Source organism: Beauveria bassiana, assembly GCF_000280675.1.
Source record: "Beauveria bassiana ARSEF 2860 unplaced genomic scaffold BBA_S00001, whole genome shotgun sequence".
NCBI lineage: Eukaryota > Fungi > Ascomycota > Sordariomycetes > Hypocreales > Cordycipitaceae > Beauveria > Beauveria bassiana.
In genome coordinates this window covers 1,425,659-1,441,895 of record NW_007930836.1, presented here as the reverse complement: position 1 = coordinate 1,441,895, position 16,237 = coordinate 1,425,659, and the positions used below count along the sequence as shown (strand labels likewise).

Below are 16,237 nucleotides of genomic sequence, written 5' to 3'. Positions count from 1 at the left end.
CAACCCAGCGATAATATTGCATTTGGCAGCTGAAAAGGCCTGAGACGGTTTCGTACACGTGCCACACACTCGCAGCCTACTACCTAGCAACCTAGGTAGGTACCATGGTACTTGGGTACCTAACGTAATTAGTGGCTGCACGACCACAGCACTATTTAGGCATGCAGCTGTGTGTGGAACCGATAGTTGGTGTCAGTATTCATGTATGACGCCCAGTGCCTTTTGAGTGTGATATTACATTTCCTGTACAGTTGATGGCTGAACATGCAATAGCAGATGTGAAAAACTAGTCACTAGATAAAGATGGCGTGCAGTGCGTGCAGTACTTATTTCCACCAGGTGGATGCAGCGTCCAGTGCTACTGCCGATCTAAACATGCCAGAGCTTCACTAAGATGCGCCTTTTCGCTTTCTGAGAAGCTATTTTGCATTTTCACCTATTCGTCCGGATTTTTTTTTTTGGCGGAAAACTAATGCAATCGATTGTAGGTGGTTGTTCTCTTCTCATTTGTGCCTTGATTGCTGCTCTTATTTGCCTGGGTGACGGGGACCAGTGGGACCAGTCTGCTGGCATCGGTTTGCGTGCTTGTCCACTAATCGGCACTTTATTAGTATCTGTTCTGATGGGGGCTTCTGTATATGTACACTGGCCGCACCACACTGTTAGTACTAGTTATTATGTCCGTCTCGATGTCGTGACTGTGAACAGGCTGCCCTCACGTGTCAATTGATACTGAACGAAGGGTATGTCTTTTATGGTCGTTTTTTCGTTGCCGTGGTTAACGAGCATGTAGCAAAAGCGATTGGGAAGACCGAAATGGTCTCCAAGAATGTGCCGACCTTGTTGCCTTTTGTCAATTTCGCGCCCAAAATGCCTGACGGTCAGGGTGTTTTGAAGAAAGACGACTTTTTTACCCGGATTCCTTTCCTTAAACTAGTTGCGTCTCCGTTTTCAGAAGTAATCGACACGGCCCGGTGGTCGAGGTAGTCTCACTTGGTATCGTTGACATGTCGTTAGTATTAAAAGTTACCTGTGCACGAAGTAGTCAAGGTATGAGGGTGAAGGTACATTGGAAGGCGGGCGTGTATTTTCTTCTTCTTCTTCTTCTTCTCCTTCTTTTTTGTTTTTTTTTGAACTACGTGACCACCCCAACCAAATTTCGAAATGTTGGCGCTCAGAGTTACCTTGAGGCACATAAAACAGTCGAGGCCGTCAAGTTTCACACAGCCTTCACCGACTTGCCTGCTGCCAGCACACCAGCAGACCAATCAGTAATTACAGGACCATTGCACGCCGCTATTTGATATCAATTTGCACCCGCTGAAATAATCAGAATTCGCCTGTTACAACATTGACAACATTTTGATCAAGCCATTTCCCACTTGGTTATAACGTGCTTGTATGTGATGGTTGCATCGCCGCCTTGCCGCCTTGCCCTTGTGGCACAGGATCTGTTGGACTCTTCCGCCATTCAACTTCCGCCATCCAACTACGCCATCTGATCTGCCTCATCCCGTCGCTTGGCTGAGCTGAACAAGGCATATACCGGAGATGATCCCCCAATTACTGAGCGAATACAAAGCACAGCCAAGCGATCCATTCGCACCCCAGCAGCAACCACCCATACCCCGCGCCGCATCTCGTCCCTCCAAGAAACGTTGCACTCGAGAGGAGAGGGGTGACGCGAGGCGGCGATGCTTATCCCGCAATAGGCATCTCGGCTGGCCACTCTCGGCTGCTGCCTTTGTGTGATTGCCTCCATGACCTTCTCTATCCAGCTTTCCGCGCCGGCTCACACTCCACTTACTTGGACTTTGCCATCAGTACGCCGTGCTGATTGTTGCGGGGAAGGGCTTGGCCTCGAAGAAAACTAAGAATAACCATCGACATCGGTGCCACAAGGCGCCTTTTGAATACCCCTGGACCTCATTTACCATTCATCGTATAAGAGAGACTTGTTACTCGGTGCACTATACTTTCCGTCTCGACACCTCGCTATTACGGCTCGTTGGACGGCGTCTGTACTTTTATGGGGACACGTACCATTCATCACCGTCGCACTTATTTACCTCCGACTCCGTAACGACCCATGCTTGATCATCCCTCTGCTCTCGACCCTGGCGCATTTCGAGCCTTGAAATTCCTGAAATTCCTGGAATTCCAGTCTGCAACTCTGCTGCCTGAAGCGACCCCCGCGGCCAATATCGTCTCAGCCCCGAGTCGTCTTGTTTGCCAACATGAATATTGAACCACGCCACACGCAGTCCTGAACTTGTACACGACTCACATTCAAAAAGGCCCGCCATGGCTGCGACGCAAGATGCACCCCTGGAGAAATTCCTTGAGCCTATTCAAATCGACTTCGAGACTTGCCATGCTTTGACCACCGGCTTCTATGACTGCTTCAAGGCGCTGGCGGCTAATCCCACCGACCAGTTCCTCCCAACGCCCATATCTGATGCCATCCTGCGGCCTATTGCCGACACTGCTTGTGAAAGGTGAGTTGGCCGCAACTGTATACAAATCTACATCTGACAAGCTACAGAAATCTCGCCATTGACATGTAAGAATGTCACGCGACCTTGGCTACTGCACCGTCACTAATCGCACACAGTGGCGGAACTAATCTCAGAGTAGGCTTCATCGAGCTTCTTGGAAAGCATGGCGAGACCAAGACGAATGGCGCCAATGGCATCAACGGAATCAATGGAACCAACGGGAGTGCCCATACAAATGGCACGAATGCGCCGCCACCCCGCATTCGACGCCTTTTTGAAAAGTCATGGCCTATTGATGACCAACTTAAAAACGACAACGCAGATGCCCTCTTTCTCTGGATAGGCAAGCATATCGCCGAGGTTGTCGGCGAGGCGTACGACGAGCTTGGTTTATCGAACAGCGAGCTACTTCCCATGGGTGTGACTTTTAGCTTCCCGTCTCAGCAGCATTCTCTCGCTGAAGCGACTGTCACATCCATGGGAAAGGGCTTCACCATTGCTCCCAACACCGATCTTGGAGCCAGCCTTGAAAGGGGATACGCTGAATCTAAGCCGGCTCAACTGCCTGATATCAAAGTGACAGCCATTTCAAATGACTCTGTGTCAACTCTCGTCTCGTTTATTTACAACTTTGGCGGAGCCGCACACCAACGCGCTAGCATGGGCTTGATTTTAGGAACCGGCTCCAATGCGACAGTGCCACTGAGACTGAGTCTATTACACCGAAGCAAATGGCCCAGAAATATTAATGTCCTAGATGGCGAGAGCCTCAGCGATGCCAAGATCGCCGTCAACACGGAGTGGAGTATCAACGGTACGGCGCCCCCAATGCGGAAACTCGGTCTCATTACATTTTGGGACGACCAGCTCTCCACACAGACCGAGATTCCTGGCTTTCAGCCGCTGGAGTACATGTCGTCCGGGCGGTATCTGGGTGAGCTCGGACGCATCATGTTGGTGGATTACATGGTCAACACGTTGTGCATTGCCCGAAAGACGCTGCCTTTCGCCTTGCTACAACGACATGGGCTCTCGACGACATTTCTGAGCCATTTCAAGCCTCTTGAACATGGCAAGCTTCTCGCAAGCCTTCGTGCTGAGCTGCCCGAATCAACAGGAAAAGACGGCTTCCTCTGGACGAAACACCTCGCGGAGGCGCTTTACAGAATCGCCAAGGCAATCGAGGTTCGCGCTGCTGGTATCATTGCCGCGGGAACGCTGGCACTCTTGATGCTCTCCGAAGAGCTGCCAGCCAATGCGACAGAGGTGGCGGCGACGCCAAGGGAGCTCGGCGTGGGATACACGGGCGGCTGCATCGTGCACTTTCAGGATTACCTACAGGATTGTCAGCACTTCATCGATGAGCTTGTTCAGAAGCGTTTTGACATGACAGAGGGGCTCCGGATCGTTTTGAGCCCCTGCCACGACGGTGGCATCACCGGGGCCGGCATCTTGGTGTCTGCGGCGTCGGTCAGCACAACGACGGAGGCGGCGTAGTGGTGTTTAGGCTATTTTAAAGTACTAGCACATGGACGCGAGGGATTGATGTTAGTTTGGCATACAAGGATAGACGGTATATACGCACTGCATCATTATTAGACATTGGCAACTGGCTTTGACTCTGTAGCGGAAGGACTGGTGATGGTGATACGATGGCTGAGAAACAGCAGACGCAATGCGTGAGTACTCTACTGAATTCGTGAATAGGAATGATTGGATTTGACCGGCAGCCGCGAGTTGTTTACGCCATTGATGAGATCAAGCTCTTGATAGGGACGAGGTCTTGGCCTTGGAGCGAAGACGCGGCGAATGTGGTTCTATATAAAGGTCCGGCGAACGCATGGAAGCAATTTTCCGTTCTCATCTCGCCACTGCCACTAACGCACGATACACATTTCGCTAATCTTTACTCTAGTAAGTTTGAAAGCCATGTGCACGCTAGCTTTGTCTCTCGTGTTTCTGACCAGGTCAACCAAATTGCTCGCACATTCAAGCTCTAGCATTGTCACTCCAACTTGTGAGTAGAAACTGCAGGCCAAGTAGAGGGCACTTGGCAAAGTGCGTTAAAGACGCTCACGCTTGAACAGAGAGTCCCGGAATCTGCACCGTCATCTCCTTTAGCACGCGAGGCGTATCCATGCCGTCCTTGGCACCGAGCTGCTCCATCATGGCCTCGACAGGCTCCCCGCCCAACGTGTAGCCCGTGTCGCTCGCGTCGACGTAGGCGTCGATGCCGGCTCCCTCGCGCGGAAACTCCTTCATAATCTCCTTGTGGGCCTTGAGCGCGGCGCACATTTCCTCGTGGCTCACGTCGTTGAGGAAGACGCAGTCGCCCATGGGGCTCACGGGCACGGCGGCGCGCAGCTTGCCGTTGCGCGTCTTGAGGATGGCGGCCGTGGCCTCGGCGAGCAGCGCGTCGTCAAAGTCGGCGTGGTCCATGGACAGGCCGGCGCGGGAGAAGAGGCGGAGGAGCCGTAGGTGGTCGGCCTGGGAGAGCTTGCCGCGGATGAAGCTGAGGGTGGCGGAAAAGGCCATGTCGACGGAGATGGCGTGACCGTGACGGAGAGGAGGGTCCGGAACGAGCTCGTGCGTGGGTGACCAACTTTACATGCGAGTTAGTCATATATCATGTCAAGGGGAGACTAAGAGGCCATGTCTCTTACGTGTGTCCGTATGCAATGACGCGGTCAAGCATGATTTCGTGCAGGTTGGGCGTCTCGAGCTTGAGCATCACATGGATGCCAGCTCGGCAGATTTTATCGGCAGCCACCTTGACGTTGGCATTGGACGAGCCAAGCCTGCCAAAGGCGGTACGGATGAGATCCTCGCAATACTCGTCGAGGAGATCAAAGGTGTCCTTGTGGGCGCACGAGGATATCTTGATGAGCTCAGCGAATCCGTTGCGAATTTGGGCCTCGGGTAGGGTCTTGAGGAAAGTGAAGTCGAGAAACGTCTTGGCAGGGGCGTGGTATGCTCCCAGACGGTTCTTGTAGTTGCCGTAGTTGACGGCGACCTTGATGGAGACGGAGGCGTCGATGAGTCCAATGACGGTGGTCGGTACACGGATGTAGTTTGTGTTTCGGCGATATGCAGCACAAGCGAAGCTGCCATGTCGTTAGTTTCACTGGTAATGCTCGGAGGGCTTCATTATGCGTCGCACTCACCCAGCCACGTCGGTGACGAGACCGCCGCCCACAACCAGGACGGGCTCTTTGCGGTACACGCCGAATTCAGTCATGGAGTCTACAATGCTGAGCATTGTTTCCATGCTCTTTGCCTTTTCGCCAATCATGGTTCTGTGGACCTTGAGATCGATGGCATAGTGTTCAAAATACTGCTGAATCTGCTGCCCGTAGAGGTTGGAAATGTTCAGGTCCATGATGGCCAGGCAACGGCCCCAAGGCTTGTAGTTTTCTGCCAACTGAGGATGGGCGACGTTGAAAACTCCATCGAGGAATTCAAAGTCGTATTCAATTTTCTCATAGCCACAAACCGCGAAGCCATTGCTCGTTGGCTCAACGGACGCCTTGAAGTCTGACATGATGAAAGTCGATTTTTGGTAGTAGGGGTTTCCGCTTATTCACGATGCAAAAGATGTGGTGTTTGGTTAGAATGGGGACTTTTGCGTGACAAGGTTTTGTTTCTTATCAAATACCCAAGCGGATGCGGGCTGCCATTTGAAGTTGGAGCATGTAGTTACATGCTCTTGCACGCAAGAAGCAACGTTTGAGCCAAGTCAATTGGAGGCAAGCGATCATTGGAGTCTATTTTGCCCTCCAAGATCGGTAAGATCCAAAGTCTAAACGGAGCCGTTTCCGAATCTGTGGGGGGTTCTTGATGCGTCCGATCATTGACATAAGCTACTGAGATTTCTGCCCTCATCTGCAACAAGGATGCTAATCTACCCGCCTTGGAACTGGCAGATTGCTGACGTCGTGTGGACGCCATCTGTACCAAATGCAGCCGAAACTTTTGGCGCATTTGGGAGGATTCACGCGCAGCCCACACAGACATGCCAAAAATAAACCTTTATTTTTTCTCTTCTGTGACGAAAAAGGCCGCAAGTCAACCCGTCATCAGTCAACGCTTGCGTGTTGACGGACTGAGACAGCGGCACATGTTCAATCGACGTGCAGCCCAAGTGCCGTTTAAAACGGGGACGGGTGGTGTGGACCAAAGACGTCGATCTCGGGACAACTCAACTGCTTCACACCATGTGCTCGCAGACTTGTTCACCTAGTCGCTAGTGTAGCCCGGGGGGATGAAGAGAAGACGAACCTGTTGAGGATCGGGGGTAGGTAGGAATGGCAAAATGGACGCGTCATTCATGACACGGTAGACGGGTCCGTCGATGCAAACGCGGCCGCAGTGACGACAATGTGTTGATTGGGGGTTCGCGAGACGACGCGGTTGAAGGGGGGGGGAAACGAAGACGCGCTCTAAAACGCGGTGTGTGTGTGTGTGTGTGTGTGTATTGCTGGAAGCATCTTTTCTTCTTTCTGTTGTCACGAGGAGATTTGAATCGTTGGGAAAAAAAAACATCATCTTTCAAAAGTCTTGCAGATTTTACCATGTCGCCTGCTGCCAGTTTCGACCCCTCAAAGGCATATGCTCAGCAAGAGGAGGTGTTTTTCAACGACGGGCGAGAAGCGCAGCTACTTGATCATGTCCAGTCTCGGCCAGACATTGAGAAGTTGCGAGGCTCTCCTCAGAAAGTCCTTGCCGCTATTGACGAGTTTGGACGGCAGGAAAAATATCTGATGAATATTGGCGAGGACAAGGGAGCCATAGTCACCAGGGTGATTCACGAGACACAACCAAAAGTCATGGTGAGGACACACACGCCAAAGTTTTTTTGTTATTTTTTTTTTATTTTTTCTTTTTACTACACCACACCGAAACGCTTACTATAATGGTAAAAACAGGTTGAGCTTGGCGGCTACGTCGGATACTCTGCCATTCTCTTTGGCAACGCCGCCCGCGCCGCGGGTGCCCAAGCATACATTTGCCTGGAGCGCAGCGCCGAGTTTGCCCGCATCGCGCGCGCCCTCATCGACCTCGCCGGCCTGGGTTCCTTTGTCGACATCGTCGTCGGCCCGAGCAGTCACTCGCTGCGCGCGCTGCACGCGTCGGGCCGGCTGGAGCGCATCGACGTGCTGTTTCTGGATCATTACAAGCCCGCGTACCTGCCCGACCTGCAGCTCTGCGAGCAGCTGGGCTTTGTGGGCCGGGGCGCGGTCATTGTGGCGGATAATGTCATTAAGCCGGGAAATCCGCCGTATTTGGCGTATGTGAGGAGTAGTGTAGAGACCAAGAGGCGGGCGGCGAAGGCGGCGAAGGCGGCGGCGGCGAACGACCACGACCACGACGGTGGCGGTGGTGGTGGTGTGGTGAGGGGGAATCCGGAGCTCGTCTACGAAAGTGAGCTGATCCAGAGCTTTGAGCCGACTGGCATCCCGGTGAGTTTTGGAATCTAAAAAGGTTTGTAATGAGTGTAGATGCTGATTATTTCCAGGACGGTGTTGAAATTACCATTTGTGTCGGATAATTGCCCTTGCTAATCCGCCTCTATTCGTATGAGGGCTGTATGTAAACTAGAGGCAGTAATTGAATGCAAGATGCATATTCTAAACTAGGTTAATGTGATTGTATGCAAATTTAGCACCTTGCCGTGCTAGTTGAAGTCCATGGCATCATGCAATTTCTCATGTAGTATGCTGGCAATGTTTGGCCTAATGAGTTGCCATTGCGCAATCTTTTGAGTTCAGACCACAAGTGCATCTCCATCCATGATTCACACCATAATAGACTAGCATCTGCAAAGATGGAAAAGTCGTTTGCTCCCATGTTTGGTTTTCACTGCATACACTGAAATATGTTGGGTGGGCGGAGATCCCCAAGACCAAATGCGGTCCGATGACGCCTACACTTGTACGCACAAATACCAAACGACTTTTACCACGCGCCACCTTGACAACTCGTTGAAGCATGTTTACATTGTCAGAAAGATCAAGAAACCATCTACAATGAAGCAATCAAATGCCAAGCATGTTTTTCAAAATGCGTTTCTTCTCTGTCTTGCCTTGTGTCTGGCTCCTGCCACTACTGCCGTGATCTTGGCAGTGTCCATCTATAATGTTTTATTCAATCAGAATGACCGACTTGAACAATCGCAGTCATCAAGGAAGAGAATTCTGGTCACGGGGGTTTCCATGTCAAAGGGCCTTGAACTTGCGCGTCTGTTTCATCAACAGGGTCATGTCGTGATTGGAGCCGACGTTGACGGCTTGGCCTGCGGCCGTGTGTCGCGCGCCGTCTGTACATTCTACCATTTACCGGCTCCGGCTTCAGATCTGAGCACTCGGACGGGGGAGCCCTCGGAATACGCAAAAGCCTTGCTGCGCATTGTCGAGACTGAAAATATTGACCTGTGGGTGTCCGTGTCGGGCGTCAGCTCAGCCTTGCAAGATTCCATTGCCAAGCATGTAATTGAACAGCGCACCAAAGCCAAAGCCATTCAGTTTGACTCGCAGCATGTGAAGATCTTGGATGATAAAGATGCATTCATCGACCACGTGCGAAAACTAGGCCTCAAGGTCCCCGACAGCCGTCGAATCGACAGCCAAGATGAGCTACTCTCGTTCCTCCGCAGCCGCGGCGGCAGTCTTTCCCGGAAACCGGAGACGACTCTGTACTTGATCAAGCCCGTGGGGGTAAATGACGCGGCGAGACTTGACATGCCTCTCTTGCCTCTTTCCACCGAAAAGGAGACGTTGGCTCGCGTCGATGCGCTCAACTTTAACAAGGTCTCTTCATTCGTTGCACAAGAGTTTATCCAGGGCGATGAATACTGCACCCATTCTTTGGTGGTTCGCGGACGCGTCAAGGCTTTTGTCGCTTGCCAGTCTGCCAATGTGTTGATGCACTATGCAGCTTTGCCGGAAAATTCAACGCTGAGCGAGTCGATGCGTCGCTTCACCATGTCCGTTGCGGAGCACGCCGGAGAGGGCTTCACGGGACACTTGAGTTTTGATTTCATGGTCAAGCCTGGCGAGGGAAGCTCCTCTGGCAAAGAGACGGAGCAAATCTACCCCATCGAGTGCAATCCCAGAGTGCACACGGCTGTTGTGCTGTTTCGGGATACGCGGCAGCTTGTCGACCGCTATCTCTCGGTCCTAGAGGCAGACGTCGACACGGATGACGACATCTTGTACCCGCAGCATGTACAGCGATACTACTGGGTTGGGCAAGACTTGGTTGAGCAGGTGTTTTGCCCTCTATACCGACTGTTTTGGGATGGAATGGCCAGTATCAACGACGTTGTTTTGCAATTTGCATTGTTTATCGAGCATGTACTCTACTGGAAGGATGGCACATTTACGGTCTGGGATCCCTGGCCATTCTGGTGGTTGTATCATGTTCAATGGCCTGCGCGATTGATGAACTGCTTGATGCGAGGGAAGAGATGGGAGAGAGCCAACGTGAGCACCGGGAAAATGTTTCAAGTTTCCTAGTCTCGGCGTGCGGTTACATTGAGCTTTTCATTTCTGGAACATGGCGCTTCATCTACCATTCATGTCTAGTCCCGGTTGAGTCTTTTTTTTTTCGGTGTGCCTTTATCTGACTCTTTCTATGCACCGAATATACGCTTGTTAGTCTCAGAAGCGTGTAATTGCCCGAGCCTGGGGTAAGCACGAGGGCATTGGGCCGCGCGTTTAGCAGATACTGGAGGCGTATAGTCGGCAACGACGTGGATCGCACCAATCTGGTTTGAGGTTTCTCGTTTTAAGAATAGGTCGTCACGCTGAATCTTGCATTATCAAGGCCAACGTCGTCTCATGTTTTGCGCCCAACCAACGCCGTAAAGGCCTCACTCACCCACCTTACAAACCACGGAGCAGCCCTCTTTGTCAACGATTGGCTTCTACGGTTCTGTTCAAAACAATCATGGCCAAAGCGGCATGTTACACTTGTGTAATGCAAAAAAAAGAGAAAAAAAAAAGGCATAGAATCTTTCCGAGACATGTGCGGTGCTTGCTCCCATAACCCGATGATGCATCTTGCTGCTTTCAACCCCAAACCACTTACCGTCCTCACGCAGCCGAGTTTTGAAAAATTGAGGAGCAACAAGTAATAATTATTCTTCTTCGGCGATCATAGGCGTGTGGAGTTTGCTCCATCTAGCAATCCCGCGGCGAAATGACGAGCTTTCAAAACGCTAGCGCTGCCCTTATCTGCCTCGTTGGCTAGACGAGGCTGAGAGGAGAGAACTTGGGTGTAGTAGATCCGAAGCGATTTTCCATTCATGGCAGGGAGCTATAATGATTCTCTGTTAAGAGCACATGCTGCCGGTAACTATGCATGTGCTAGATAACACAACGCCACATTGCTCTAACTTAATCTTACTTTTTGCCGTTCCGAGGGCGGGGGGGGGAAGGCTTACTGCCTGATTGCATCGCGAGGCTGACCAATCCAACCTGTTGGAACTCGCTCGTAATACTTGCCAAGGTTTCTCAGCTGTCAGTATTGAGAGCTGCTGCGGCCCCGGTACACTACGGACTATCATCTTGTATCTCTCTCTCTTCTCAGGTCTGCTTCTGGACTGCTGCGTCCGGTATCGGGTATTGAACCCCGCGCGCAGGTTCATCTCACAACCCCAACATGTCGCCAACTACTACTACTACTACAATCTCCTCACAGCGACGACAGCACGACGTAATGGACGAGTCCTCACATCGGCCCTCGGGATCCGTTTCCCAGTCGCTGCAAGCGACAATCATGCCGCTCCTCGACGCTGAGCCGCAGCCTGCCCTGTTGCTGCCGCCTCTCGACCCTACGACCGCCGCCTGCGCCAGCACTGGCGCAGCGGCCGACGACCAAGATGACGAGCGTAGCAGCTTGAACCTCGCAACCAAGCCCGACGACAACAACGGTGACCACAAAGATGACAATGAGGAACTACCGCCCGGCGAAACGTCACCTCTTCTCCGCCGCAGCAGCGACGACGATGCTCCTGCCAGCGACGACGCTCCGCCGTCTCTCTACCTCGGCGGCGTCTCCCCCACGCGGTTCTGGCTCATCTTTGCGCAGATTCTCAGCGCCCTCTTCATCGCCTGCCTCGACGGCACCGTCATGGCCTCGTCGCATCCCGTCATCGCGTCGCATTTCCGCGCCGCCCACGCCGCGTCCTGGCTCTCCACCGCCTTTCTCCTCGCCATGACGGCCCTGCAGCCGCTGCTCGGCCGCCTCTCCGACAGCCTTGGCCGCAAGCCCCTCTTTGTCGGCGGCGTCGGCCTGCTGGCGCTCGGCACCACCGGGTGCGCCGTCGCGCCGACGCTGGGCGCGTTTGTCGCGGCGCGGGTGGTTTGCGGAGTGGGTGCCGGGGCGGCGATTGCGCTGGGGAGCATCATCACGAGCGACTTGGTCCCGATAGAGTATGATTATTTCAAAGACAAGAGACCTTGAAGAACTTTTGGGGGTTCATGAATGAAAGAAGAAAAAAAAGCCCCTTTGCTAACCGGATTGACAATTGTAATAGACGCCGCAGCTCGTTTCAGGCGCTGTTCAACGCCACGTGGGGAGCTGGCTCGGCCATTGGCGCCGCGACGGGAGGGTGGCTCGCCGAGACGGTGGGATGGCGCTGGGAGTTTGGCATTCAGGTCCCGCCGCTGCTGCTCATCTTTGGGGCGTCGTTTGTGGCCATTCCCGATGATATCGGCCTCTGGAGCAAGCCGGCCAAGACGGTCCTGCAGGCCCTGCGTGAGTTTGACCTCGTGGGCTCAGGCCTGTCTACGGCCACGACGACGGCATTGATTCTCACTTTGGTATGATTTAGTCCTTGCAAAAAAAAAAAAAAAAAAAAAAAAGAAGAGAGAAGAATTGAATAGAGTTACTGACTGGATGCTTTTGTAGAATCTTGGCGGCAACATCCTTCCTTGTAAGTTCGGCTGTCTGACTTATCATGAGACGACTTCCTTCCACTAACACGTTGGTGTAGGGTCTCATCCCATCGTCGTCGCTTCCATAGTCGTCTTTGCCGTTTCTTTTCCTGCCTTTCTCTGGGTCGAGTCGCGTACGGCCAAGCCCATCATGCCGCTGCATCTCGTCACAAAGATGCCCCATGCCAACCTCATCTTTGGCAACTTTCTCGCCTCGTTGCTTTTCAACGCAATTCTATTCAACATGCAAGTGTCAACTCACTCAATTTTGCTTTTTCACCCTTTTGCTTTTTTTTTTTTTTCCGAATTCACTGACCGTGGGGTCCCTAGGCCGCTCTACTTTCAAGCCGTCCTCCTCACGTCCGCCACGACCTCTGGCCTGCGTCTCGTCGTCCCATCCGTCGCCTCCTCCGTCGCCGGCATCTTCACCGGGTTCCTCATCACCCGCACGCGGCGTCTCCGGTGGCCGCTTCTCGTCGGCAGCATCCTCACCGCCATTGGCAACCTCGTGCTGGTGCTGCTTCGTCGGGGCCTCGCCGCGCCGCTTTACGGGCTCGCCCTCCTCCCCGGCAGCCTCGGCGCCGGCTTCCAGCTGCCCGGCTCCTTCATGGCCCTGCTGGTCGCCAGCCCGCAGCCCGAGCACGCCGTCGTCACCAGCACCGTGCTGCTCTGGCGCAGCCTTGGCAGCGTCCTTGGCGTCGCTGCCAGCAGCCTCGTCGTGCAGGCCGGGCTGCTGCACCACCTGCGCCGCAACGTCCACGGCGACCGCCGCGACGACGTCATTGCCAGCGTGCGCAGGTCCGTCGAGGTCGTCGCCAGGCTTGAAGAGCCTTACCGCGAGCAGGTCATTCAGAGCTACGAGGCCGCGCTGCGTCTGACATTCATGTTGACGAGCGCCTTGGCCCTCGTCTCCTTCGTTTTGATGGTTCCCATCAAACTAAAACGTCTGCCTGCGCAAAAGTAAGCTATCATCACTCAAACATGGCATCATTGTTTTCGACATCTTTCAAAATTGGTTCATCCGCAATCAGTGCGTGAAAAGGACGTTTTTGAGCCATAAAAGTGCAGAATCGGCGGGGAAAACCGCATGACACATGTCTTACTTAACTACTGGCCATCGTCAGAGTATGGTAGAGAAGACGACTCCTCAAACAAAAGTCGCCATGATGCTTTATTTGCATAGCGTGGATAGAATACATCAAGAACAACCAGCATCATAAACCCCCAGCTTAATTTCTTGCCCGTGTCCAATTGTTTTGTTCCCAGACCAGAGACATAATGAGAAAGCAAAAACAGAACAATAAAAGTGTACACTCGCTTAATAATGGTATCCGTTCGCACCTCGTGCAGCAATTAACGTGTCGAGCTCGTCCTTTGCCCTGCGATAATTATCCTGCGCCTCACGCTCGCGACGACTGACAAAGGCCACCTCCTCCCGGAGGGACTCGAGGCGTCTGTTAATGGCGACATCCTCCGAGATGGCTAGCGTCTTGAATCCGCTCAGCGCAATGCGCGCCTTTTCCAGCGCTTCAGCCGCTTCGGCCGTCTTATCCTTGAGCATCTTTTGGCGTTTTTGGTAACCTCCAAGATGGAGGCTCAGCTTCTTTTCAAGCTTGGCTCCGTGTTCGGCCAGAGACATGATCGAGTCCTCGCAAATCTGTAACACGTTAGAATCGAGGACTGTGTAGCGGGCAAGCATTCGTACACGTACGTGGAAAGAAGCTCTCATGGCGTTTTGTTGCTCTTCCTCGTCAGCGTCGGCGTAGCAGCCAAGTCCCAACAGGGTATCATCGGCGGCACGACCAGCAAAGGCGGCCTGAATGCTCTCGAAACTTGGCAGCTTCTTCGTCTCCGACATTATGAGAAGACGCGCATCAGCCAGCGCGTCATCATCAATGTGAGGGAGCGGCTTCGCAGCTCCCTTGACCTGTGATCCGGGCAGAGGGAACTGAGTCGCGTCATTGGCTATCAAAACAGCTGCTTCCTGAGCAATTAGCGACTCGGCTTCGTCTTCTAGACTGCTAGCGTTTTTCAGCAAAGCCGATACATCGACGACAAGTGCTCGTGGAAGGTCACGTTGCATGACTTGCGTCCTGCGTCGACGTTCAAGCTCCTCGATGGCTGCCTGTCGTTCCCGTGCTCGACGATCTCGATCTGCAGCATCTTCTTGTCGCTCCTCTGCAGTCATGAGCTCGGGTTGCTCTTCAGGAAGCTCCAGCTCAAAGTCCATATCCTTGGGCCTGGGTAGCGCGGCCAGGCCCGATCGCAGCTGATGGCGCATAGATTGTTCTCGGTTTCTGATATCTTGTGGTGTCGCCGAAGCAACTGACATTCCACTGTCACGATTCAGCGCAAACGTATCACGAGGAGTCCTCATTGGTGTTTGGCCGTGGCGACCAGGAGTGGCGCCGACACCGTTGGTTGCCATTGGCGTAGCCATTGGGTTAGGCGTGGCTGTCGTCTGTTTTCTGGGAGCAATGCCGTCAAATCCAGTCGAGCTCGCTCCTTCGTAGAGAGGAGTGTTTTCCCCGCCAAGGAGGGCAGACTTGGTATCGTTCAGCGCTCGAATGTTTCGAATTTCGTTTGCAATGTGATCTTCCTGCTCGGGCGCTCTGGGTGTGCGGATCGGTGTTTCGCTATTTAGAGTAGAGTATGTGTTGACAAAACCACGCGTGGCATCATTTTCGCTTTGCCGGGCTCTGGTATTGGCAGCCTCACCCATTTTGCCCATTTTGACAATATCCTCGAGTTCGCCTTCGCTGACCTGGGGCGCAGGCAGATTCAGTGCGCGTCGCTTGCTGAGCTGCTCTGCTTCTCGTATTTTTTGCATTTGACCGGCCTTGATAGCAGCTTTTTGTGTATCAGATGGAGTCTCCTTGTCGCCTTTTCGCTTTTTTCTCTCGCCGTCTTCGCCTTCGTCACCCTTGCGCTTGCCAGCGAGCTGCTTTTGAGGATCGAAAGCTCTGAGCTGTGCCTCGTTGAGGTTCTTCTCGTCTGTCGTATCATAGAACCCGGGAACTGCCTTTTTCTCGAATGGAATATCGGCATTATAATCCATTTCGCCCTTCTTGCGTGTCGTGACCTTGATATTGATACCGGCCGTCTTAAGCTCGCGTCTCTTTTGCAGGGTTGCCATTCGTCGTGACTCTTCCTGCTGACGCTCTCGAGCCTTTCTCTTGGCCTTTTTGCCCTGTGTATTGGCAAGACGGGCTCTGGCCTCGCTCAGCATTTCCTTTTCGTCTTCATCGAGGTCAATGGTGTCTGGTCGAGCAGGTTTAGATTCGGGGTCGGGGTCCAGCTCGCCGGGTCGCAGTCGCCGAACATCATCAGCGCTGGGCGCCTGGGTTTCGCCGCCATCAGGGCCCATCAATCCAAGTGCGGATGATTCGCGGGATTCGGCCTCGTCGAGCAGCTTTTGGTATCGCTCGAGGCATTGGTTGGCGGTGCGACCGACGATGGGAGCGATAGTGCGCCACTGGGTGGGCATAATCTTGGCGAGATGCAGAAGCTTTTCATCTTCGTCTTTGCTCCATTCGATCTTTTTGATGCTGGGGTCGAGCCACTCGTTCCATCGAGCTTTGCACTGCTTGGGTGTCTTGCGCGCGAGCAGCGAAGACACGCGGGCCCATTGGTTCAGGCCATATTTGGAGACGGCAGCCTTGAGGATCTCATCCTCGATGTTGGTCCACACACCACCCTTGACGACGGGCATGGTGGCGGTTGCGATGATTCGAGATGTCGGGATGGTGGGTAGCTAGGCTGATGGCTTGTCGCGAGGCACAGAAAATGTCAAGATGGAGC

The 16,237-nt window shown here is 53.2% G+C and overlaps 6 protein-coding genes across 6 annotated transcripts; 4 read left to right on the top strand and 2 right to left on the bottom strand.

Annotated features, from left to right (window-relative positions):
* Window positions 1-2,304: 2,304 nt before the first annotated feature.
* Window positions 2,305-3,995, top strand: BBA_00473 (hexokinase-like protein; the record flags this gene model as incomplete). Its single annotated transcript, XM_008595570.1, has 3 exons — window positions 2,305-2,498; window positions 2,546-2,563; window positions 2,615-3,995. 3 exons carry the CDS (start codon window positions 2,305-2,307, stop codon window positions 3,993-3,995), a joined length of 1,593 nt encoding a protein of 530 aa, XP_008593792.1.
* Window positions 3,996-4,571: 576 nt separating this feature from the next.
* On the bottom strand, window positions 4,572-6,039 carry BBA_00472 (3-dehydroquinate synthase; the record flags this gene model as incomplete). Its single annotated transcript, XM_008595569.1, has 3 exons — window positions 4,572-5,100; window positions 5,162-5,602; window positions 5,663-6,039. The coding sequence occupies 3 exons, from the start codon at window positions 6,037-6,039 to the stop codon at window positions 4,572-4,574; spliced, it is 1,347 nt and encodes a 448-aa protein (XP_008593791.1).
* Window positions 6,040-7,069: 1,030 nt separating this feature from the next.
* BBA_00471 (catechol O-methyltransferase) lies at window positions 7,070-8,046 on the top strand (the record flags this gene model as incomplete). Its single annotated transcript, XM_008595568.1, has 3 exons — window positions 7,070-7,327; window positions 7,424-7,957; window positions 8,014-8,046. The coding sequence occupies 3 exons, from the start codon at window positions 7,070-7,072 to the stop codon at window positions 8,044-8,046; spliced, it is 825 nt and encodes a 274-aa protein (XP_008593790.1).
* A 478-nt stretch (window positions 8,047-8,524) lies between these two features.
* Window positions 8,525-10,012, top strand: BBA_00470 (ATP-grasp enzyme-like protein; the record flags this gene model as incomplete). The annotated part of the gene is made up of 1 exon (XM_008595567.1): window positions 8,525-10,012. One exon carries the CDS (start codon window positions 8,525-8,527, stop codon window positions 10,010-10,012), a length of 1,488 nt encoding a protein of 495 aa, XP_008593789.1.
* A 1,147-nt stretch (window positions 10,013-11,159) lies between these two features.
* On the top strand, window positions 11,160-13,400 carry BBA_00469 (major facilitator superfamily transporter; the record flags this gene model as incomplete). Its single annotated transcript, XM_008595566.1, has 5 exons — window positions 11,160-11,932; window positions 12,037-12,322; window positions 12,411-12,435; window positions 12,496-12,688; window positions 12,767-13,400. The coding sequence occupies 5 exons, from the start codon at window positions 11,160-11,162 to the stop codon at window positions 13,398-13,400; spliced, it is 1,911 nt and encodes a 636-aa protein (XP_008593788.1).
* Window positions 13,401-13,754: 354 nt separating this feature from the next.
* BBA_00468 (pre-mRNA-splicing factor cef-1) lies at window positions 13,755-16,148 on the bottom strand (the record flags this gene model as incomplete). Its single annotated transcript, XM_008595565.1, has 2 exons — window positions 13,755-14,093; window positions 14,148-16,148. The coding sequence occupies 2 exons, from the start codon at window positions 16,146-16,148 to the stop codon at window positions 13,755-13,757; spliced, it is 2,340 nt and encodes a 779-aa protein (XP_008593787.1).
* Between the last annotated feature and the right edge of the window lie 89 nt (window positions 16,149-16,237).